The 23,952-nt window shown below is 32.1% G+C and overlaps 2 protein-coding genes across 9 annotated transcripts; one reads left to right on the top strand and one right to left on the bottom strand.

Moving 5' to 3' along the window:
• Window positions 1-271: 271 nt before the first annotated feature.
• LOC110650213 (uncharacterized) lies at window positions 272-4,040 on the top strand. 5 transcript variants are annotated; one of them, XM_021805069.2, is made up of 6 exons: window positions 272-554; window positions 1,084-1,246; window positions 1,429-2,109; window positions 2,751-3,192; window positions 3,332-3,413; window positions 3,645-4,040. In XM_021805069.2, exons 1-6 carry the CDS (start codon window positions 525-527, stop codon window positions 3,867-3,869), a joined length of 1,623 nt encoding a protein of 540 aa, XP_021660761.2. In that variant the 5' UTR covers window positions 272-524; the 3' UTR covers window positions 3,870-4,040. The 5 variants fall into 5 exon arrangements, with proteins under 5 accessions (XP_021660761.2, XP_021660758.2, XP_021660759.2 ...); XM_021805066.2 differs by having other exon boundaries at window positions 1,408-2,109; XM_021805067.2 differs by having other exon boundaries at window positions 277-554; window positions 1,423-2,109.
• LOC110650212 (auxin response factor 6) lies at window positions 2,087-13,625 on the bottom strand. 4 transcript variants are annotated; one of them, XM_058140896.1, is made up of 15 exons: window positions 12,446-13,625; window positions 11,691-11,803; window positions 11,217-11,315; window positions 11,073-11,129; window positions 10,826-10,981; window positions 10,647-10,731; window positions 10,037-10,127; window positions 9,514-9,678; window positions 9,317-9,439; window positions 8,788-8,863; window positions 8,504-8,651; window positions 7,118-8,295; window positions 6,782-6,972; window positions 6,311-6,521; window positions 2,087-2,954 (listed from the first exon to the last, which is right to left on the bottom strand). In XM_058140896.1, the coding sequence occupies exons 1-14, from the start codon at window positions 12,486-12,488 to the stop codon at window positions 6,323-6,325; spliced, it is 2,724 nt and encodes a 907-aa protein (XP_057996879.1). In that variant the 5' UTR covers window positions 12,489-13,625; the 3' UTR covers window positions 2,087-2,954; window positions 6,311-6,322. The 4 variants fall into 4 exon arrangements, with proteins under 4 accessions (XP_057996879.1, XP_057996881.1, XP_057996878.1 ...); XM_058140898.1 differs by lacking the exon at window positions 2,087-2,954 and having other exon boundaries at window positions 6,120-6,521; window positions 12,426-13,625; XM_058140895.1 differs by lacking the exon at window positions 2,087-2,954 and having other exon boundaries at window positions 6,120-6,521; window positions 12,446-13,624.
• Between the last annotated feature and the right edge of the window lie 10,327 nt (window positions 13,626-23,952).

Here is a 23,952-nt window from a genome sequence, read left to right as displayed (position 1 = left end):
AGTGAAAATAAATGAAGAGACTTATCATCGGATGGCTGTGAGTTGAGGTCTGTTATTTGGTAGACGTACCCCAAGGATTAAGTCTTTGAACTCTCATATCCATTGAAGAAGCGAGTGTACGAGTGATTTATATGAAAAAAATAAATTTCATTAAAATCATAATTTATATGACTGTCTATTTCTGTGGCTAAGTTATTTGTCGTCTTCCCTTTGGAAAAAAAAAGAAAAACTGCCATTAATCTCGCCTGCCTTGTGTATGTGTATTGAGATGTGGGCCCAGGTGGTGACGTGGAGAGTTCGGAGTGGGGTCGGGGGAGAGAAGAGAAGCTAATGCTTGGATCTTTGATTCACGGTGGCCACAGTTCTGGCACCTGTGATGTGTCTGCTACAAAAAAACAGCTCTCAACAAAGGGAGGGGGGGAGAGAGAGAGAGAGAGAGAGACAGAGACAGAGACGTATGCTTGTAGCTTCCTCTGCTGCTACTCCTTCATTCTAGAGACCCCAACAGTTTAGAGAGAGATCTAATGGAGTACGAGAGGATACACAAAGTGCAGGTGTAGTTTGGTTTTTGTGTTTTGAATGCTGTTTTTGATATTGAAAGACCCTTATCCTGTTTTTGTTTGTTCTTGATGTTTTTGCAATTTGCAAATTAATGGGTGCGCTGGTCCTTTCCCCTTTATCTCTGTTGGTAGCTTACAGGTTTTTTGATTTAATAATGTAAGGCAATAGTTCATTGTTGTTGTCACCTGGTTTCTGTGATGATCTGGGTTTTGTGCTTTTGCTTTTATGGTGTTTGAATTTTTTTTTTTCTAAATATAATTTTAATTCCAAAATTGTGATCTATTATTTGAAGTTGGAGAATGTATTAAAAGGTCTTATTACACAGCTATTTCTTTCGTTTTTTTTTTTTTCTATGCTTGAATGGGTCAATTTGAGAAGTGCCTTAAATAAATTTGCAAAGAAATTGTTTTAAAAGAATTCGACTTTTTCTTGGGTTTGCTGCTTTCAATTAATCTTGTAAAAAAGTTTCTTGCTGTATTTCTTGGAAAGCTGTGGATTAAAGGTTTGATTTATCATATGCAGACTGGTATAATATCTCCAAGTAAGCTGAGGATGAAGCTAATGGGACCTCACCATAATAGAAAGAAGGATGGATCAAACAGTAATTCTTCAAGAACATCTCCTTCAAGGATCGACGATACCGAATTTGTCAAGAATAGCTTATTAGCCTCCAATGATGAGGAAGGTTGGTTTTACTATTCTTCACTTTCTTTGGGGTATTATTTGGCATAAAACGGGTTGGTAGTAAATTAATTCATTATAGTTTCTCCTTATTTGAGCAATTAGGTAGGTTTTGAATTTCTGTTGCTCTAAATGAAGCATTTTCTGCATGGACTTATTTATTAGAACTATTGTCTCCAGTTGCAGCTTCCAGCTTAGAAGTTGCATCTGTGACTGCACCAGGTGACACAGTGGTTGACCTCAGCCAAGTTCATCATACATCTTGCCAGCCAAAGGAGACATTGCCAAAGGAAAATGGCAATGCGGGTCATGTTAGAATGCAGCAATTTTCAAAGGGTGAAAGTGGTAATTCGATTGCAGTTCATCCAATGAGATCATTTGAAGATGAGAATCTTGATTATGATAGTAATGCTAGTTCTTCTAGTTTTGAGTTTCATAAAGAAAGATCAGTACATAATCAATTTACAAGATCATTTTCAAGGCCAATGCCATCTAAGTGGAATGATGCGGAGAAATGGATAATGAATAAGCAAAATGTGCAGCCTAATTCTAAGAAAAATGCTTTATACAATCAAGCTAATCGGGTGCTTGGAACTAAGACAGTGAGAGTTGCTCCAGAATCAGCAAATCATGATCTTAAGTTATTGATTAGCAGGTTAGCAGACACTAAACGCATAGATTTCTGTCAGTCTGCTTCACAAGTGGCATTTGAGAAGTTCTCTTTTATTCCCCCTGGAACTCCTTCTGTTTCTGGTCAAGCACATGAGGGTAATTTGCTGATTGATCAGTGTACTCAAACCAAAGACTTGCAGGAAGTGGATCAAAGAGAAATATATAATACAAATAGTTTAGCAGAAGAAACAACAGGTAAATTTGCATTTATGCTGTGCTTTGAGTAATGTTAAGTTGAGAACCACGAAGCTTACTGCTTTGTTGCGCATAAGTTTTAAAGCACTATGAAGTGTTGTGTTAACAAGAGACAAGAAAAGCATATAAAAGTTATTTTACAATGATGCCTTTTTGCAGGAATACACATTTCTGCTCCAAGAACACTGTTTTAAAACACAGTTTTCGCTGATGTATTTACACTTAAACAGCCATTTGATCCCTTTTATCAAAATAATCAAGAAGGATGACTTTATTGTTCCCATGCTTGACTATTTTCTGCCCCGCTTATTGTCCCCATGTTTGTAGAAATGCCATCATATAATTTGCATGATAAAACGGCAATGCTTATTTGGGTGCTTGAACTTCTAATAAGTTGATAGTTATGCAGCTTTGAATCAACCATTTAGGGTCTGTCCGGTCTCCAAAATAGATATTGTCGTTTGATAATGGGCTCTTTTGATTACCTTAATAATTGAAACTCTTATTTGTGGACTTGCAAAAATAGAGTAGGGCATTGATAGAATTAGTCTAAGAAGCTAACCCTGTATCATAATCCCTTTTCATCTGTTCTACCAAGTATCATTTTTTGCACTTGATAATATGATCATATGACTTTGCAGTTCTTCCTGTCATAAGATCAGTCTGCATGAGAGACATGGGAACAGAAATGACCCCTGTTACAAGTCAAGAGCCTTCGAGGACTGCTACTCCTGTGGGGGCAACAACTCCTCTCCGCAGCCCAACTTCTTCGATCCCATCTACTCCCTGGAGAGGGGAACCAACACCTATGGAACATGGCACTGATGATGATACACAAAACACCCCTGAAAATGGCAAAAAAGAGTTAACTGAGCAAGAAATTAAACTAAAGACAAGGAGGGAGATTGTGGCCCTAGGTGTCCAGCTAGGCAAGATGAATATCGCAGCATGGGCAAGTAAAGAAGATCGGGAAAAGAATACATCTGCAGTTGAGACTACTGATGTTGAGGAGCTTGAGAGGATTGAATTTGAAAGACGTGCAGCTGCATGGGAAGAAGCTGAAAATTCTAAACACACAGCAAGGTTCTTTCCATGACCTTGGTACCCTTGAACTATATTTAAAGCGATATTCATGAGAATATATGGAGCAGTTCGAGTAACTTTTTGCTATAAGATAATATTCCTGTGTTTTTATCTGACAAAGTGTGCTTGAACCTTTCAGATATAAACGTGAAGAAATCAAAATTCAAGCATGGGAAAGTCAGCAGAAAGCAAAACTAGAAGCAGAGATCCGGAAAATAGAGGTATTTTAATGGCCTTTTGATTGTCCACATGTATTTATAGCTCTAAGCCTCTAACATGATTTTAGTTTTTGTCTGCATTCTTGTTTAATAGAATGAACAGTAGCCTAGATCATTTGAAAATTGCAAGAAGGCCTAAAATCTTAGTTAATTCTTTTCAAGATTAGGTGAAATATAGGCATCACTCATCCTGAGACTGCTATGTAGTGGGCAGATATTTTACTGACTTGTCAGAAATCCATAAATTTTCAGGCCCAAGTAGACAAAATGCGAGCCCAAGCTCAAGCAAAGATGGTAAAGAAGATCTCCATGGCAAGGCAACGGTCAGAAGAAAAACACGCTGCAGCAGAAGCCAGGAAAAACAGGGATGGAGAAAAAACTGCAGCCCAAGCAGAGTCTATACGTCAGACAGGACGAATGCCATCATCCCATTACATGTGCTGTGGTTGGTTGTCATAAAACTGAAAACATCAAATATTCAAGTGGAAAGAATTTGCTCATACTCATTGAGCCAAAGTGGCATCTCTTGTACTTCGTTTTTTCCTTTCAAAATTCATTCGAGTGTTGTCCACTTGTCCTGTATGTTGCTCAGTCTTTGTATCTAATGGAGTGACCTTAGTTTGCAAGTTATTATGTGAACCTTCTCTGCATTTTCTGTAACATTAACTTCATTCAAACACCAAGTACGAACACCTTGAACAAGTAAAGAAAACTGATCCTAAAACTTACAACTAACCCTCAAAATACCCGTTTAAGGTCTGAATATTTGGATTTTGGATGATGTGTTGCACTAGAACATTACAACATAGAGACGGCCATGAATGATTAGGTTTTTGTGACCCAAGAGACCACGAAGATTGGCCCAGTACAGCAGCCCCAACTTGAGAAACAGGGTCGACTTGTGAGAAGGTCGAAGATCTAAGTTGATTCGATTCGGAATCAAAATTGAAACTTTTCAATCTAAAAATGAAATTGAACTAAAATTGATCAAAATTAGATTGAAAGAACCGGTCTTAAATCAAACCAAGACTGACCAGTTTGGTTTGCTGAAATTTCGGGCTGAAACTGAATTTTTCGAATGAATAAAAAACTTAAAGATTTCTTGAATTGCTCCTAATGAATCAACAACTTATTATTACCATTATTTTGGAAAAAGAGACCTAAAAGCTCCAAAAAGAAACCTAAGCAGAAGAAGAGCGAACCAGAAGAATTTCACAGCTATCACTTCAGAAGGAGGTTGTTGAAGAAGATAAAGAATAAGTCTCATAGGAAGAGAGACGCCAATTTCGCAATCCAATCAGTACTCATGGTTGCTTCCTTGTAAATATGCTTAATCATAATCTCTCAAATCTTTAATAATCAACATTTTCAAATCTTAATTAAATTTTAAAAAATTTAAAAAAAAAATCAATATTTCAGTTTTCTTATAAAATTTTTTATAGGTCAATATGCCCTAAATTTTTTTATCATTCTGTGCATTTCAGAGAATGGGTGTATCAAAAAGTTTCAGTTTGAAAACAAATACAAAGGCGGGCAAGAGATAAAAAGGGAACCCCCACCCAAGGGTAAAGGCCCTTTTGAAGGGGTTGTTGGACAGTCAGTCCTACATTTTATTGGTAGTATTATTGTCGACAGTGCTCTACCTTGTCACCATTCCATCCTCCATCACAAGTCCTATCTGCACTCGGTGCCCCACAACATGCATCACCAAACAAAAGCCTTTCAATGACCACTTACACTAGACCCACAAGAATAAAGAAAAAAAAAAATCATCTCAACTTTAAAAAATATATATGCAATTTTTACTGGTTCAAAATCATCAAAGAAATGTAGAAATTGATAAGATTTTGATCGAAGATGAAGAGAGGGATGCACATGACTCACTATTCAGCGCACATTTGGACAACCTGAATAATTGAAGATGATTCAAAGGTAGGTGCCCACAGAATAATTTTGTCTACTGCGTCAAAAGTAAATAACTCCGTAGGAATTCCACTATTTAATTTCCATTCCATCTTTGAGCATTTATCATCCGAAGTCAAGAGGATAATGTTTTTAGGCAAGGGGTGTACTAAAGTTGAGTTCAGCTCTTAACCTCCTATACTACAAGACATTGATTTTTATCTACTTAGAAATATTATATTATGAAGAGTATTTCCTCCTAGAAATCAAATGAACTATCCCACTTACCTTCTACAAATGGACTTTACATGCACAGCCATGTATAACACAGTGAAAAAACAACCAAGATGATAATGCCTAAAATTAGTTCTCCATGCAATTCAAGCCTACTCGATAAAATATTACCGAAAGACAAACCGACCACCATCTGCCTAAACATGATACACAGATTTGCTATGAGCATTCTGTTCCACTTAAATTGGGTAGGGGGCATCCCCAGATTAAAGAATCCAGATAGGATTGATAAAGATGGTCAAAAGAAAAGCACAAATATGAAGCTTACGCTTCTGTCCAGAGCCAATAGTCTTAACGAAGTTGGGCCATTTTCCCATTAATGCAAGCATAAGAAGCTGCTTTTGACTCCTAGCTACTTTAGACCCATCCTACAAATTGTATTAGTCATCACACCCCATTAGTTCTTGTCACATTGACCGAAAAGCCCAAATTATGACACAGGAACATCACGTTCATTCTACAATCAAAGTTTTCTCATAAAATATTGATTGCAACATAACAAAAACAAACAGCTAAGTCCACAAAATATTGTCTGCTTCTAATTATGAATTGTATGTATTCAATATCATAGAAAGAAAGAACAGCATCTTCTAATTACAGTAATAACTTACATATAACTTTTAAGCTAGGATTAGGCAGTACTTCCCCCTCTGGAAGGGTCCAAAGAGAAACTAATATTACAAAAGAGAAAATGGTATCTTAACTGGTTAAATTGATCAGTAGTCCAAAGACCCCACAGAAGTGATACCGGTGCTCAAATTTCTTGAGTCCTGCCGGCTTGCATAATCATCACAACTGCCATTAGAAAGCCTCTGAATTGGGACCGAGTTCAGAAGCTCTAGGCCTCGTTTGCCCATTTGCTGAACTTCTTGTGGTGAGAGTATTTTGATGCACCACACACTGTTTACAAATTCCCTGGTTTACAAAGAACCAAACATATCAGTAGTGATGAAGAATGGCAAGAAAACAGATAAAAGAAAATATTTTGTTTTTGGAAAATGTTAATCTCATAACCATTGCATATAGAGATTACTTTATTTTCAGAATATTTTTATGACAACATGCTGGTAGTACAACTTAGGTTAAAATCACCAGGCTCTCAGAAAACTAATAATCAAGAAGTTCTAAAGAAAAAGTGCAACTAAAAAATTGCTAGAAAAAAGCTAGAAACTTACGGCCAGGGGTCATCACCAAGGAGAAGAACATCATTCTCCCGGTCAACAAATACAAGCTGCCAGCCTGATCTCAGAGGGTCCTCCAGCTGGCCTTCAAGGCCAAACATACGAGCAAGCTCACTCCGCAATTCATTGTAACTGCTGAATTTGGTAATGTCCAGCGACCTACCGAAGGACCCTGACTTGTAAACCTGCAACAATACAATATCAGCATCAGGTAAAAAGAAAAGAAATTGAGCATAATTTACAGAAATAACCAGAATTATTAAATTATGAGATTTCCACAACGCACATCAAGTAATGAAAAATAATTGGAAGGCCAAAAAGGCAACTCACCTTAACAAAGGTTCTAGTTGGTGGGTTTACCTGGCCCACATTTTCTGGGGACTGCAGGAAACCTGATTCATCAATGCAACTTGATGGTGTCATTGCTGGGTTAAGCGAGAAATCAGTGCCCGTAGTACTCATGTAATTTGAAGAAGAGAATGGCATAGTTGTGGAATCACAATCACTGCCAACGCCCCTAAGACTTGACATTCCATTCTGCAGTAGAAGAGATGAAGGCTCTATATTGACACCAAATAGAAGATGGCTGTGTGGATCAGTGCCAGTGCCACCTTCTTGGTCTATTGAACACTCCCTACCAGGGAAGGGTGGTAATGAAACAGAACTCTGAGAAATGTTTGTCTGATGAGCCCCCAACTGTTCCAGTTGGGGCAGAACACATTGCGGAGCTCCAGAAGAAATAAGAGGTTCAACAGCAGCTCGCTTAGATGGCCAGACAGAAGAAGTTATCAAGGGACTGGTTCTAGGCAGGTTGATCAAATGAGTTGATTCATCCTGGGAAAATGAACAAATGAGACTTTGCAAAGGAGAAACAACAGAATTTGTCACAGGGTTCCCATTTGAATCGGAGAAACTCTGCTGCTGGCAAAGGGAAGAGATAGCTTGTAATGGTGGTGACTGGGATTGAGAGGCTGAAGCAAATTGAGACATTGCAGATACAACATTTGGAATCTGTTGATGCTCAACCAGATGCTGTTGTTGTGGCAGGGAATGCTGTTGTTGCTGCTGCTGCTGCTGCTGACTATTAAGCAAGTGCTGGTGATGCAACTGTTGCTGAATAAGGTGTGACTGCGTTTGAACCTGAGCCTGAGGCTGATGGTGGTTTTCTTGAACACCTTGAAGAAAGGCCTGTTGAGACTGAGACTGCTGCAACATCTGGGGCTGCATCAATGCAGCAGATCTGTTTGGGAGATTAAGATGTTGCTGGAATTGCAGAAGGGGTGTAGTTGATGGTTTAGAAGGATCAATAGCCCTCATCTCCTGAAGTGCAGCAGCAGCCATAGCTTGGTACATGTCAGTTTGCAAACCAAGCATGGAAGCATCAACCCTTGGCTGCATCCATGGTGTTACTCCTAGTCCCTGAAAGCCCATAGAATGAATTCCACGATCTCCATCCCCTCGAAGCCACATAAGGGGAGAATTCATTCCCAAATCATCATCCTTGATTCCTACATTCAAAAAATTGGTAAACAAAATATTGAAGGATTTTTTTTTAATTAAGACTAAAAACATAATCCTTAATAATGTTGATTTTAATGCAAACTGTATAGAGGGGAGGGACTAAAAAATTGCAGGGGGAAAAAAGAGCCTATAACTAAACTTTAGGAAATACAACCTACTCATCAAAACCCTCAAGTTGGCAATAGACAAGCTTACCATGGAATGAGGGAAGTCCAGGTGGCCAAGGGCGCTTAAGCCTTAGAGGGAATGGAGATGGATACATTGGGAATGTTGTTAGTGGTTCAATTTCCCATAGGGAAACTCTTGGTTGCCTCTCTCCAGCTGTGGACTCATCCCAGCCAACCTACATTTATTTGCTATATTTACATTAGCAAGGATATTCACATAATATATCTGAAGGAAATTTGATAAAAACAACATTTTGCCAAACAACAATTTATTCAACAATATATGATATCTGCTGATTTTTCTTAACACACCTTGACAGAACGCCAATGTGAATTAGGCCACCTTACAGGATCCAAGTCACTTATGCCAGTTATTGTACCCATGTAGCTGTATACATTAAAAAAATAAAAAAATAATAAAATAAATAAATTCAAAAATTTCTCAGAAAGTAGCTCATCGCATTAAAATAGGAGACAAAACAATACAAGAAGAGAACATGTTATCAGATGAGCCAAGGAAGCACCAGATAGAAGCACAAAAGTGGTTAAATACACTGCATACACAACGCACAAAGCACAGAGGATTCAACTTCAAAAGCCCATTGATATTAACCAGCTGCAATTTGACAACAGATCATCCCCTTATAAAACGGGAGCAGATATTTATTTAGTCTTACTTGTATGTAATGAATTTATTGTTTACCACAGCCAATAATCAAGCTCATCTTTTACAGCTGTGAGGGAAAAAGACTTTTTCTCAACAAATTGCAAGAAAGTGAATACAATTATACAGTTATTGTAACAATTATAATAAATGTAACATTAAAGGCTTAGGGCCTACCGACGGACACTTGATTCTTCTGTTTCAAATAGCATCCTAAAGCGCATACCAACAGAAACTCGGGTATGATAGACTGCTTTAACATACTTGGCCAATGGTATGACAAATTCTGATGGGCTAGCCCTGAAGAGAGAATGAAAATTTGAAGGGAGCACATAACAACAAAATTCAAAATTTCACATCAGTCAATATCACACCTTGGATTGTAAAATATGGTGAAACGGCTATTTGTTGCAGCTGCATGAGCTGCAGCAGCAAGCAGCCCTAAATGCATGCTGTCACTTGATAAGACTGATGAAGGCATCACAGTTTGAGGACGATTAGCACGTCGGATACCAAGCAACAATTGATTCTTTTCATTCCTGATAAAGTAATACCCATCTATATTAGACATTCACAAGATAGCAATCACATTCACTCTTTAACTAAACCCATGTCATATGCATTTCCAAGTATCCAAGAGAATATGTGATTTACTTAGCAAAGATCATCTAGTCGATATGAGTTTCACACCCTGAGAATACTTAACGTTCAAAGAGATTATGCAAGAAGAAAACTAAAAGGAAGGGGAAAAAAAAAACCAAATAAACCCTGTACTTTCAGTCAAGGGTTAAATATGCCCAAAATTAAGTGTTGGGATACATTCTACTCTAATGCAATTAGAAATAAGATAAGCTCTGCTAAAAAAAGACATTGCAGGAGAGATAACCAACAGCCTACCAAATAAAAAGGACTGAATCCCCAGCAACAAGCCTTTTAGCACTTACAAACACACTCCACCCAGTCGTAAGAAGATGCCTTTTGGGCTGGCCTGTATGAAGAAAAGTTGAGAACTGTCAGGTGTGTAATCTACAGGTGTTCCTTTCCTATTCTTGAGAGCTCAGAATTATCAACCACTACGCAAGATAATAACCAGCAGCAATCCAATACACTGTAAAACTTCCAACAAAGCAACTATAGGATGTGGATTTATTAACATTTTAAATGTCAAAAATCAAAACATTAAAAAACTTAATTTACTTGAGCTTTTAATATCAAAGAAAGTTCTGCACGCTTGTAAAACAGAAAAGAAGAAAATCAATCTACAGAACAGAGCTAATTAGTATTACAACTTAAAAATAAATAAATAAATAAAAGAAAAAAAAATTCACATGCAGTGCTCTCATCCCTTTGAGCATCAGATACATGATAATTATTAAAACACTCACCACAAATATCATTTACACCAACCTCAAGATCAAGTATGATAGCTTAACAGATAGAAATGATGCTAACTTAAAAAACTACACAACAAAGAAGACACATTATTCAAAAAAAAAAAAAAACTCACCACGAAAGATATGCCTGAATTTCCATTCATTATCATGTAGATCCCTAGCAATCAACTCTTGAGCTGGGGGTTGCTGTGAGAAGTCCTGCAAATGAAGAATTGACATAATTTCACACTAGATTTCAACCACTGGGAACTTAAACTAATGATCTTGTTCCATGGTAAGAAATAAGCTTTACCAGAGGAGGAAACACTTTTTCAGCTGCCCGGCGAGGGACAGAGAATCCTCCATGAGTACTTGTGTCACTGGCCGTCAAAGTTTTACAAAAATAATTTGTTGGCTGTTTGCTGGGGGTGCCCAATTCCGCTGGAAGGTAGGCATCCTTCTGCTCTTGCTATAGAATAAGGACATTTTAAATATGTGATGTAATTCATGTCAACCAAAGAACAACAAATCCAAAAACCAATAAAGACAATATGGCATACAGGACTCAATGGCTGCAATGTCATCTGTGCATATACTTCATCTGTCTCAACATCTGCCTGAAATAGAGAAATTTTTTTAAGCCTTTTAAGGAAGATCCAATGGGAATATGCAGAACAAGGAACTAGAAAACAAGTAAGTCTTACATGCATGGTCACATTGTGAAGCTGACAGATAAGTTGCGGAGGTAAGCTTGGGTAGTTAGGGATATGGGCATCCACTTCTTTGTTAGTTGATGCAGCAACCTACACAAAAGAGCATTGATTTTGGTGAAATACAGTAAAGAGATCCTAACTATTATAACACAAGGTGATTTGAATGAATCATCCATTTAATACTGGCATCCAGTAGTGGTGGGAGTGCACTGATTGGCATTTTCAACTTGAATTTTCAAGATGCAAGATGCAAACCCGACTACTTAAATAGCTTAACCACTGAAAGGCAATATTAAGCATTTCAAAGCCTGTTTTACCCAAGATGATAAGCATAAATGGTGCTGAAGCAATATTCAGATCAAATAGTAAACACACAATACCTTGAAACATAATTATTCAAGGTAATATATCAATCCTCTTCATTATTACAGGGAGCAAGGCTATAATCAAATTACATATACTTGCCTGCTCGCTGTGACCCTGGGGGAAATATACGACACGACTTCCAACAGCAGGCAGAGAAACAAGAGGGCCCGCACACGCGTGCCAAAGTTCAGAATTCAAAACCCTTTTCTCCCCTGCAAAATTCATTTTCGGGGAGATGTCAGAATCACATGAAAACCGACATTTGAAGTCGTCAAGACTCTATAATAAGCACTTCTACTAGTAAAATCAACTAATCAAAGATGCCATAAGGGCCTTGGCTATTTATTTAACAAGATTCGTTGTACTATCCTCTGGTTGATTACTGAAACGGCTGAAAAAAGGGGAAGGGAAGAGGGAGGGGGGAGAGGGGGAGTGGTTGGGGGGTGGGTTGTGGAGGTCCAAACATTTGTACCAATTGAGATCTCCGCACCATGCAGCTGAAGCTGCCAAAGAAAACCCAAAAAGTAAAGAGCTTAAACCAACCAAAGAGAATCTATCAGCCCACTATGCTTTTGAAGATCTCAATTTCTATCCCTTTCCCATATTTTTTAAGTAACAAATGGATTTTGTAGATGTCCCAATTCCATGCTTAAACCACAAACTCGCCTCAAAACTCAATCAAATCCCCGGACAAAAAATGAATAAACCCAAAACCAGTAGAGAAAGAAAGAAAGAACAACCCTCACCCCCCACCCCCAAACAAAAAAAATAAATAAATAAAATAAAATAAATAACAGAAGAGTAAGAGAAAAGAAGAAGAGAGGAGGAGAAAACCTGCAAGCAATAATACTCACCTTCCTGTGCCTGTGGATTAAAACCAGCTGAAGAGAGCCTCATTATCACAGAGATTTAATACCGCCTTCAAAAACAGGTTGAGACCCGCAACAAAAAGATCCAAAAGAACCACTCTTAACCACACCAATTAAACCCCAAATTAAACCAACCAAACCACTCAACAATTATTCTCTTCACTGGCTTCTCCCCACACAATACCATGCCTTCACCTTTTCCCTTCCCCTTCAAACACCAATCCAGATTGACAAATTTTTGTGTCTAACCATCAGCGAAACGCGGAAGTCAAATGATATTCAACATGAACTTCATTTGAAAACTAACAACACCAGCAAAAACCCACTTCTGATTCCTCAACCGAAGCCGGTGTTGCTACAAAAGACTATCGATTTCAGCCACATCCGCTTGCTATTTTCTTCACCCACAACCCCCAACTTGACTAGTCACTAACTAAGGCGCTTAAACTACAGAAATCTTCAGCAAATGGAAGCCCACATTCCAGCTCCAAAAAACAGAACAGAATCTCCCACGCGTGCTTCTTTAGAGAGAGCCGACCAGATTGTGAGCTAATGATTTCAGCAATCAGATGAGCCAGGCTCCGCAACCAAGCACTTGAGAACAGACCCAGTAACACCCAAAATCCAAAACTCACAAAAGAGCAATAGATCTCACTTGAAAGTACCAAATATTACTTCCCTTAGAACTCGTTCAAAAAACCCAGATCTTATAACACGAGAAAAACCCAAAATAGTACAAGTAAGAAACTCAAGTACAAAGCATTTTCAGAGCAAGTTGAAGGCACATGAACATGCAATAACAACAACAGCAGCAACCACTTTAGACATATATCAAGATCTTAACAGAGAATATATAGCTACAACCATATAAAGACATGTGTATATATTTATTCGTATGTGGAGAGAATTTTATGGGCTTTGGGCAGTTGTTTCCAGTAACGGAAATAGTGCTAGTGGTGGAGTTGATGGTTCTGCTAGCTGCTGCTGCTGCTGCTTTACCCCTCTCTCTCTCTCTCTCTCTCTATTTTGGCTCAATCAATGAACAGCCAACAGCCATTTTATTTTCGCCCTTTTTTATACCAAGAGAAAACAAAGGCCAGGCAGAGAGAGAGAGAGAGAGAGAGAGAGTGTCAGATTTTATTAGAGAGAGAATTTTATTTTTTCTTTCCCTGTAAATTTTCTTTCTTTACTGAGACTTTTCATGCTCATTTCAGACAATTTTGGAAGGAAGGCATTTACCTTCAAAGTTGGCAAGATTTACTATCCTGTCCCTGTGTTTTTTTTTTTCAATTTTAAAAAAAATTGAAATTTATTTATTATAAAAAAAAAGTTATTAGAAAGAATATTTTTGAAATTTTATTACACATAAATAAAAATAAAAGTGTTAGAATGAAATGATTGAAAGGGCAAATTGTACAAAAGAGTATGGTTGCAAGTTGATTGTCACTACTTTGCTATGGGCCAACACAAGTCCCACTACTAGACTAGTACAATTATAGGAGACATTTCCCCAAATTGCAACTCAAAAATTAAATTAGTATCTTATCTTAATATCTTATACTTGTTCTCTTTTATATGATTAATATATTCATCTTATTTTTCATATTTAGTAAAAATTAATTTTAATATTATTTAGTAAAAATTCATTAAAATAATTAAAAGCCCTTTCTCTCACCTCTCACAATGTTATTCAAATCCGCTAATCTATTATTAAAAAGATTAATAAAAAATACATTTAAATTTCAGATGTGTATATGTAAACAGGTGCAATAGCACATTTCCTTTTATTATTATTATTATTATTATAAGTGATAATATCAAATTGTCATATAATTATAAATAGTTAATATATCGACTCAAATAAAATCTTCATAAGTAACTAACCTCATAAAAAAAATTGTATTTTATGGTTACTTACTTTTATTATAAAGTGAAATTATTTTATTATAAAAAATAAGATTATTTGATAAAATCTTGTAATTTATCTCATATTATTTTTTAAATTAATATTTTTTCTGTAAAATTATTAATTACGAAAATTTTATTATCTTAATAAGAGAAAGGTAATTGTTACAAAAATTAGTAGCAACGTAATTTATTATAATGAATGGGTTATCTATTTCTAGAATTTTTTTTAATAAAATAAACTATATATAATATATTTGTTGGATTTTTTAAAAGGTATTATAAGTATTTTTTTAATTTTAAAAATTTTACTTTTTTCATTAAGTTAATAAATTTTTTATAATTAATAATTTATAAAAATTACATAAAATTAATTACAAAATTTCATTAAATCATTTGATTTTTCATAAAAAAATTTACTTCATAATAAAAAATAAATAACTATGGAATACACTAAAAGATAATAATCTCAATACGCAGAAGAAACAATATTTTTATAAGAAAATAACAATAAACTATCATTAATTTCTTAAAAAAAAAAACTCTCATTAAAGAAATAAAAAAAATATAAATGGTGAACTTAATTTACTTTATATATATATATATAAGTGGCAGTATGTGTTTATAATAAAATAAATAAATTAAATTCGATTATTTTATTAAAATAATACAATTGTTATTTTCATGTAATTAATAAATTTAATGATAATTTACTAATAATCTTTAGTTGTATTTTATTTTTTTTGACTTAATATCAAATAATATATAAATTATATTTTTAATTAATTTCATTATGGAAAAATTAAATCGAATATGTCGATTATACTTAATTTATTTTGATTAGGTTAATATTTTAGGATTATTAAAAAATTGTATTAATTAAATTTAATTCGATTAACTAATGAGCTTTCACCACAATTATAACGTGTAATAATTTTTTTTCATTATTCTTTTTTGAATAAGTAGCCGTTTATATTTTTTTTTAGATCAAATTATTAATTCACACATCTCAAATCATGTTATTATTTAAAAAAAATAAATTAAATAATTTATTATTAACTAAAGCTTCAATGAGATGTTTTATTTTTTCATGTTCATTACCATTAATATATTTTTATACAAAAAAAAATAATTTTAATTATTATTCAAGTTCCCAAATCCATCTCTTGCTTTTATGTTTTTAAGGGAAAGTGGAAGCTTTCTCTTTTTTCCCTTTTTTTCAAAGGAAATTGGAAGCTTTTATGTTATCATCTTATTTGGGAGATTTCTTCATGATGTATTAAAATAAAAAATTTGGAAGATTTATTTAAAAGTCCATAATCTATTTTATTTAAAAGAACCATGTTTATGCTGTGTATCACGCAATACAACTAATATGCTTTGTTGCTGTCTATTACTATAGCTTATAACTTATGTTGGAAGGATAAAAATTTAAACGAGCACCATGGGATGAAGGAACCATGTTGTCTTTTGAGTTTTTACCCTCGTTTCTCGATAGTTTAATGCGCCGTTCAAGCCACGGAATGGTTTTTATCTCCTCCCTAGGTCTCCTTCCTCATCAGGGGTGAGGTTGTAAATGATTTTGTTTGACTTTAGTTTGCAGGATGAGTGTTGGCAGGGGATCTTGTTGTCTTGCGATGTGGCTCTGTGGTTGAAGGAACCATGTTTTCATGGCTCTGTTTCTTCCTTGGTGCCGTTGTGTTCAGTTTGGTGAAAGGGCAGGTGATCGACTTGGAAGTAAGTTTCAAGGAAGACGATTCCAAGGGCGCCTAAAAGTCTATGGCTGGTTTTTCATGGCTAGAATGCCATGGCCTCTGCTCTCCTTTTCTCCTTGGCTGATGATTAGTTTGAGCCTAAATTTTTGCTAGAGGTGATGGTTGTTCTTAGTTTAATAAGTTTATTTGTCATCAGGAGATCCTGCTCAAGCTAGCAAGGTTTTAACAAAGAGAAATTCTCCTTCCTGCCTTCGGCGTTATTTGTTAGCTGAACTCGAAGGTTGGTAGCGATTCAACAGTTGGGATTCTTGGTTTAGGTCCCCTAGTTTTTAATTAAGATTATGGCATAACTGGTTTGGTTTATTGACTATAAGAAGCCTGCTTTGGGTTGGATTTTCTTTCTAATATCTTATGAACTTTGCCTATTTAGCTTTTAAGCAATGGACTTGCAATTTAAAAAAAAAAAAAAAATCGCTTCTAACTTATGTTTGCTAATTGTTTAAATGCCTAATTACAAAACGAAAAAATAATTCTATCATCAACTTTTAATTTTACTAATAAAATAATTGAGTAAATTACAATTTAATTAGTATTTGAGGTTGGCAAAATCTGTATATTAGTTCTTATTTTTTAAAATTCATATATTTAATTTTTGAAATTTTAATAAACATATAAATTAGTCAACACGATTAAGATTCATAGTTAAATTGTTGTTATTTTATTAAGATACTAAATATGGATTAGAACCTCTAAATTAAACCATATAATTTATAATTATTAAAAATATGCATTAATTTCTTTAAAGTCATAAAAAGCTTACAAAATCATCCATATATTTTACAAAATGATTTCTGAATATTTTAATTATTAACAAATAAGCCCATATATTTTTGTAATTAAAAAAAATATAAGAATTAATTTAGAAATAGTTATAATTATTAAAGTATGAATTAATTATTTTAAGATCCTTATATTTTTACTAATCACAAATTCATCCTTACATTTTAATAATATAATATAAAACATAAATATGATTTAATAGTTAACTTTACAAAATTTCACCCTATTAATTAATAGTTACTTTGTAAAATTAACTATTAATCATGTTAAAAAATTTAACATGTAATTTTCAAAATTTTAATTTGTAAAATTAACTATTAATCATGTTGAAAATTTGAACATTTAATTTACAAATATTTTTTAATTAAAACAATTAAAATTGTTTTATATAGATTATATAGTAAAGGGTATTTTTGTCATTTTTATTAAAATTAACAATAATTTTACAGTGATTTTAATGTCAAAGACTAATTTATATATTTATTAAAATATTAATAACTAAATAAATAAATTTTAAAAATACAAGGATTAATACGTAAGTTTTATCAAACTTTACAAGTTAAATTATAATTTATCTAAAATATTTAACTATTTTTTTTAATTATCATATTGAGACATTTCGATGAAAAAAAAATTTCCCTTAATTCTGTTCTCAATTATATAAACTAGGTTAGCAATCTGTTTAGAATTGAAATTAAATTAATTTAATTCGAATAAGCTCAATACTAATCAAAATTATATTAATTAAAGTAAGTATTAATCGGATTAAAATCTGTTGGACAGTTTTAAGTGAAAATTATATATTTTTTAATTTTTTAAAAAATAAAAATTAAATTTAATCTAATCGAATTAAAATAAAATATAACTTAAAATTAGAATTATTTAGTACCTTCTGGTTTTATTGAACATTAAATTAGAGTATTGCATTTGTATTTATTAAGATTTTTTTTTGTTATAATTTTATAAAATTAGTTGGTAATTAAAATTATTAACAGACTACCAATAGATACGTTGTATTGCGGTGAACCGTATTAGTAAATTTTTTTTTTTTTATCAACGGAATATAATCCCTTGATATTTATCAATAATTTTTCTTATAAATTGAGAAAAAAAATCAAATATTACAATATATTGATAAAAAATTATTATTAAAAATATGTGATTATGTATCTCAATTAAATGTTATTAAACTTTATTTAATATATTTTAATAATGAAAATATTACAATCTATTAATAAAAAATAATTATTACTAAAAATATATATATAATTAAATATATTAACTAAATAATATTAATTCAAATTAAATTTAATAAATTTTAATAATAAAAAATTAAAATAATGAAATAACTTTTTAATTATTATTTTTATATTTAAAATTGTATTACTTATTTTTATTTTTCAATCTCCAATCACCATCGGAATTTGAAAAAAAAAAATCTGTACCATCAGATCATTTATAGGCTACAAGATCAAAATGAAATATGACAATTACCAACATATTATTGTAACCTAAATTTAATAAGCAAACCGATTCATATTATTTAAAAAATTAAGGTAATTTTTATATCTCGCATCCCTTTTTTTTTAATCTGCATTTTATTTTTATTTTTATTTTTAATTTATTATTAAAAATTTTAAATATTAATTTTATTTCACAAGAATTCCTTTAACTTATTATAACATATTTTTAAATTAAAAAAATAATAAAATTATATTTTTATCTCATCTCCTCTAACACTAAAAAATATAAACCATTTCAATTACTATCTAGACCTGTTATAAAAATATCAATGCCATCGAATAATCTGCTTATTAAAAAAAAGATAATTTATCTTTTACCAAAAAGTATTGAAACTGTATTTATAACCGTCACATTATAATTTAGAATGATTTTTTTTAATCTAAAAACTAACTTGCTATTGCAGGTTATAAAGATTTCTTGTGAAATAAAATTAAAGTTTAGAAATTTTTTAATAATAAATTTAAATTAAAGGAAAAAAGTGACACATAAGATAGAATTCAGAGACGTACTATAAAAATTACTAAAAAAATTACAATTATTAAATATGAGTCTTTTTAACTAAAAATGCAAAATCACTTATCCAATCATATAATTAATATAAATTTTATGTATTTTATATGCTCACATTTCATATTATTAATTAATCATTCAAATTATAGATTTGCATATCACCCGTTATAATTATAAATAAATTTTTCTTAAAATATTTTTAATATAAAAAATTAAATTATTAATACTTGGACGTGTATCAAATTATAATTAGCATTTTTTTTTGCAGCTATAATTAGATTTTTGATATTTTCTAATTAGTTCTTTTAGCACTTTACTTTTATTTTACGTTATAGGATTTTGAAGTGATAATTTTATTTAATATTGCATTATTTCTTAAACTGGAGACAATTGGCAAAATCAAAGTGTGAAGGGTCCATCACATTTACACTCTATTTCGATAAATTATTAAGGATAAAAGAAAATAAAAGAAAGAAATTTTTTTGTTATTTCTATTATGGTTTTTTTTTTATGTTTGGATAAAAAAAAATAAACGATGGAAAATAAAAAATAATAAAAAATTTTATTTTTATAATAATTTTTTATTTTTTTAAAATTAAAAAAATAGAATAATTTTTTCTTTTTTTCTTTATTTTCCTTTTTTATCTAAATAATTTTTTTTTAATTTATTTTCCTCTTGTTATCTCCTTTTCACTCCTTTTTCCGCTACCCAAACAAGGGGTTAAGCTGCAAAATGATGACATCCTTTCTGAGGTCCATTGAATAATACCGTTGATATTTCCAGTTTTTACATAGGGATGTGAGCTTACTCGGTATTGAATATCAATAAATTCAAGCTCTGTCTAATTTTAAAAAAAATAAAAAACTGAATTAAGTTAATTTTTATTAAATTTAATCTCAAATAGTTTACAAATAATTAAATTTATTTACATTTTAGTGAATTTTAAATTTAGAGTCATAAAATTCATATTACATAGTTTTGATATAAAAAAATTAATTTTCATGAATTTTAAATTTAAATTATAAATAATTATATTTTATAAGCACATTTTATATAATAATTATATCATAATTTAAAATAATTTATTTTTAAGATATTTATAAATAAATAATAAATATTTATAAGATAATAAAATATAATAATTAATATAAATATTTTTATAAATTGTGAGTATATTTCACGAATATTAATGAGTCAAATTATCACACCTACTCCTCCGTAAGATGTATATGATCCCGTAGTATACCTAAATAAATTACCGTACTTCACCTACCGATAATCTATTAAATATACTACAAGTGATTTTGGCAAAATAATTCCATTTAACAATCTGGTGTGGTGACAAAAATTTAAGCTAAATGTTTTCGAATCTAATATCTGTCATAAAACTTTTTAGGAATAATTAAGCATCTTTAAAATTTTGCGGTGATGTCGTATACTTTATTTAAAATTAATTTAATATTTAAAAATTCTATAAAATTTTGATAAAGTGCCGGTTAGAAATTTAGGAAATAGTTTTTCAAAACCTGCAGAAAAATACTTCATATAATTTATTTCAGCCAAAACTTCATTTAGAGCAACACAACCCAATCTCATCATAAAGAAAATAATTCATTATGTATAATACTCATAAAGAAATTTAAATATATGTATTCATTGAGATAACAAAATTTATATTTCAAAAGAAATTTATATAATTAAGTCCCTAAATAATAGTACAAAATTTGTTTTCATTTGATTACAACCCCAAAATAATCTTACAAGTATTTCTGTACAACTGCTCGAATGTTGTTACATACATATAATTACATGATTGTACCAAAACTTAATATACAAGGGTATACCTAGGCTATACCCGTAAACAACTTCAATCCACTGCTCCAAGTGGCCTCACTCAGTTGTTATATCTTTACTTTCACTTGTGACAGTATATAAAGTTATCGCTGAGCGGTGAACTCAGTGGTGCACAACAAATAAATTAAAATTTAATACAAAATATACTTGACAAATCATAGCAAAAAACCTCAAAATATTTAATTTCTTCAAAATTCATAAAATCAAAATCAATAATACAAATCACACAAATTATTTGATGAATAGCGTTTGATCGAGTAATAACAATTTATCCAATTCATAATAAAGCAATTGAAATATTTATATTTTATTGAACCATAAAACAATATATCATTTTCCAACCACTAACAAATATTTATTTCTATCACATTTTATCAAAGTATGCATGATTTAAGGATGTTGAAAATATTCACACAACTTAGAGCATGACACTAAAATAATGTCGGGTTGTATACTATGACAAAGCCAATTCTCCCAATAACCAAAGGCTAAAGGGGTATATATGAGCTAGCTAGCAAATATAAGTACTCATTTAATTATTCCTAAACTGGCACACACCTCAACATTCAACCAGAGAGGGAATAACATGTTCATCCCATTAGACAAGCTAATTCTCCCAATAACCAAAGGCTTTAAGGGGTATATATGAGCTAGCTAGCAAATATAAGTACTCATTTAATTATTCCTAAATTGGCACACACCTCAACATTCAGCCAGAGAGGGAATAACATGTTCATCCCATTAGACAAGCTAATGAGAAATTCAATCACATTGCCATGCCGACTGTGGTTTCAAATCATATTCAAAAAAATTTATATTCACAAAAAGTATTTACAAATCACTAAACATATTTAATCATTGTAAATTCGTGCACAAGGTTGGCAACACATCAAATTCACAATTTATAATTCTTAAAACCATGCAATAAATTCTTAAATGCATAGAAGAAAATATAATTAAATCATACAAAGTCATTTAATGAATTAAAGTTATTGTACATAAAAGAAAATACAATTATCAAGTTCATTCAAAACTCATTATAAATTTGAAACATAGAAATAGGCTAGCTATGCACAAACCTCTTTTGCTTGCCTTGATTTTAATCCAATTTTTCCTTCTTCCTCGGATGACTTCTTTTCAACTAAAACACATAATTTTAAAGTGTTTCACCATCCATCCAAACAATTTCTAATAATTAATCCAATAATTAAACTTTGCATATTTAATTTTACTCATCTTTGTGTTTATGACTATGATGGTTACTATTCATTTGACTAATTAGGTAAAATATTGACTTTCTCATATTTAATAGGTATATTAGTTATAATTACACCCACATATCACATTTTGGGTTACAATTGTGTTGGCATTGATTGCTAATTGAAATTCAAAACTCCCTAAGAGAAATTTCAAAATTTTAGTTTTGGTCACTAAAGTTTATTGTTCCATTGGACCTATCTACAGTAGAAATTTTGTAACACCCCGTTTGCATAGCCTGGTAGATTTCACTGTTCCGGTGACCGGTGTCGGTCTGAACAATTAAGGGGATTAGAACCACCCTTAAGACAACTAGAGAAGCCATAAACACAAATAATTAGTAATGTTCAATTAGTTAAATATAAATAAGAAAAACAGAACAGAAGAAATTAAACGAGCCGAGAGTCACAGCGATGGGTGACCTTCTCGGGAATGATTACGAAGTCATTTTAAACTCAAATTTCGAACTGTAAAAAGTGACGCTGCGGTCCTTAGGACCCTTATGAACACAGTGGAAAAGAGAAAATCACGAAAAAGAACTGTTAAGCCAGTCAAATAATTAGGTCAGGGAGCTGGAAGAAATATGGAATTACTTGCAAACCGGGATGAACCGACGAGGGGCAATTTGGTCAATTGACCCCGAGAGCTGACTCCTGACCTAACTGTCAAATAAAATCGGAGAAAAGGAAATTTCGGAATCGATAATTAAATTAAAGAACTAATAGAAAAATAAAAAAAAAGAGAGGAAAATGAAAAAGTAAAAAGGTGATGACATCATGCATGACATGCCATAAGTGTTAATTAATAAATTAATTAATTTGATTTTTTTTGTGGTCTTCCATAAGATAAAGATAAAAGAAAAGAAAAGAAAAAAAAATAAAACACAAGCCTTCTTAAAAAAAACTTCACTCTCTCTCTCCCACACCAAAACCACCATAAAAGCTCATTTTTGAGCTTGAAGAACCCAAAATCCAACCATAGAAAATTGTCCTACCATAACTAGACTTTGTTTGGGCAACTAGGAAAGAAGATTCAAGGAAAAGAAAGAAGAAAAATTTGAAGAAAAGGGAGAAGAAATTCTGCACACAAAGTTAGTAAACTAAACTTGAATTGTTAGTTGATTTAGTTATGTTTATAGCTTAATTAACCTAGAAATATACTTAAAATGAAAAGAAAACATCTCTAGAGGACCAAAAGAAAATTCGTCCAGCCTATGTAGGGGTGAGAATTGCATGAGTTTGATTGGATAAAATATGTTAGAAAGATTGAATAAGTTGAGGAATTGTGTTTGTATGGTTGGAATTAGTAAAATGCAATAATTTAGTGTGATTAGGGTTTTGAAACCTAGGGTTTTGAGGCAAAATTTGGAGAAATGAGTAAATGGCATGTTTGACCTATTGTGAGATGAAAAATGATAAAAAATGACCAAAAGAGATGTGTGGAAATTGTGAGAATAGAAGTTAAATTCGTAGGGCAAATAGTCATGCTGCTGGCAGCATGACCAAGCCAACTTTGAAGGACCAAAACAGAAATTTTACAAGTCCAATTGATATGCCACCAATTGGGGATGAAAATAGACATAAAATAGCACAATTTTCATTAAGGAACTATGCCCAAAAACTGACCAAAACCTAGTGAACCAATTGACCAAAGTTGGTTAAGAGCAGTCTGCCACTGCACAAACTGACCAAATGAACAGTATTTGTTCATTTGGTCATAACTCGAGCTAGGAAGGTCAAAATGACCTGAAATTTTACCAGTAATTAGATAAGATATAGGTCTAAAACTTTTATGAAGAACACCAACTCAAAATTATGCCATTAACCTAATCAAATTATTGAGCAAAATTAAGTTACTGAACCTACAAAACTGCAGGATTGCCATTT

Source organism: Hevea brasiliensis, chromosome 18 (assembly GCF_030052815.1).
Source record: "Hevea brasiliensis isolate MT/VB/25A 57/8 chromosome 18, ASM3005281v1, whole genome shotgun sequence".
Taxonomy (NCBI): Eukaryota; Viridiplantae; Streptophyta; class Magnoliopsida; order Malpighiales; family Euphorbiaceae; genus Hevea; species Hevea brasiliensis.
The sequence above is the reverse complement of the archived record's forward strand: the minus strand, read 5'-3'. Positions and strand labels throughout refer to the sequence as shown.

Coding starts and splice junctions, on each gene's coding strand:
- LOC110650212 (XM_058140896.1), bottom strand. CDS start 12,488: ATGAGGCTCTCTTCAGCTGGTTTTAATCCACAGGCACAGGAAG. Junction 8,652..8,787: donor CACATTGGCGTTCTGTCAAG/GTGTGTTAAGAA, acceptor AAATAAATGTAG/GTTGGCTGGGATGAGTCCAC. Junction 6,522..6,781: donor CTTGGTGATGACCCCTGGCC/GTAAGTTTCTAG, acceptor TTTGTAAACCAG/GGAATTTGTAAACAGTGTGT.
- LOC110650213 (XM_021805066.2), top strand. CDS start 525: ATGGAGTACGAGAGGATACACAAAGTGCAG. Junction 1,247..1,407: donor AGCCTCCAATGATGAGGAAG/GTTGGTTTTACT, acceptor CTTATTTATTAG/AACTATTGTCTCCAGTTGCA. Junction 3,414..3,644: donor CAGAGATCCGGAAAATAGAG/GTATTTTAATGG, acceptor CTGACTTGTCAG/AAATCCATAAATTTTCAGGC.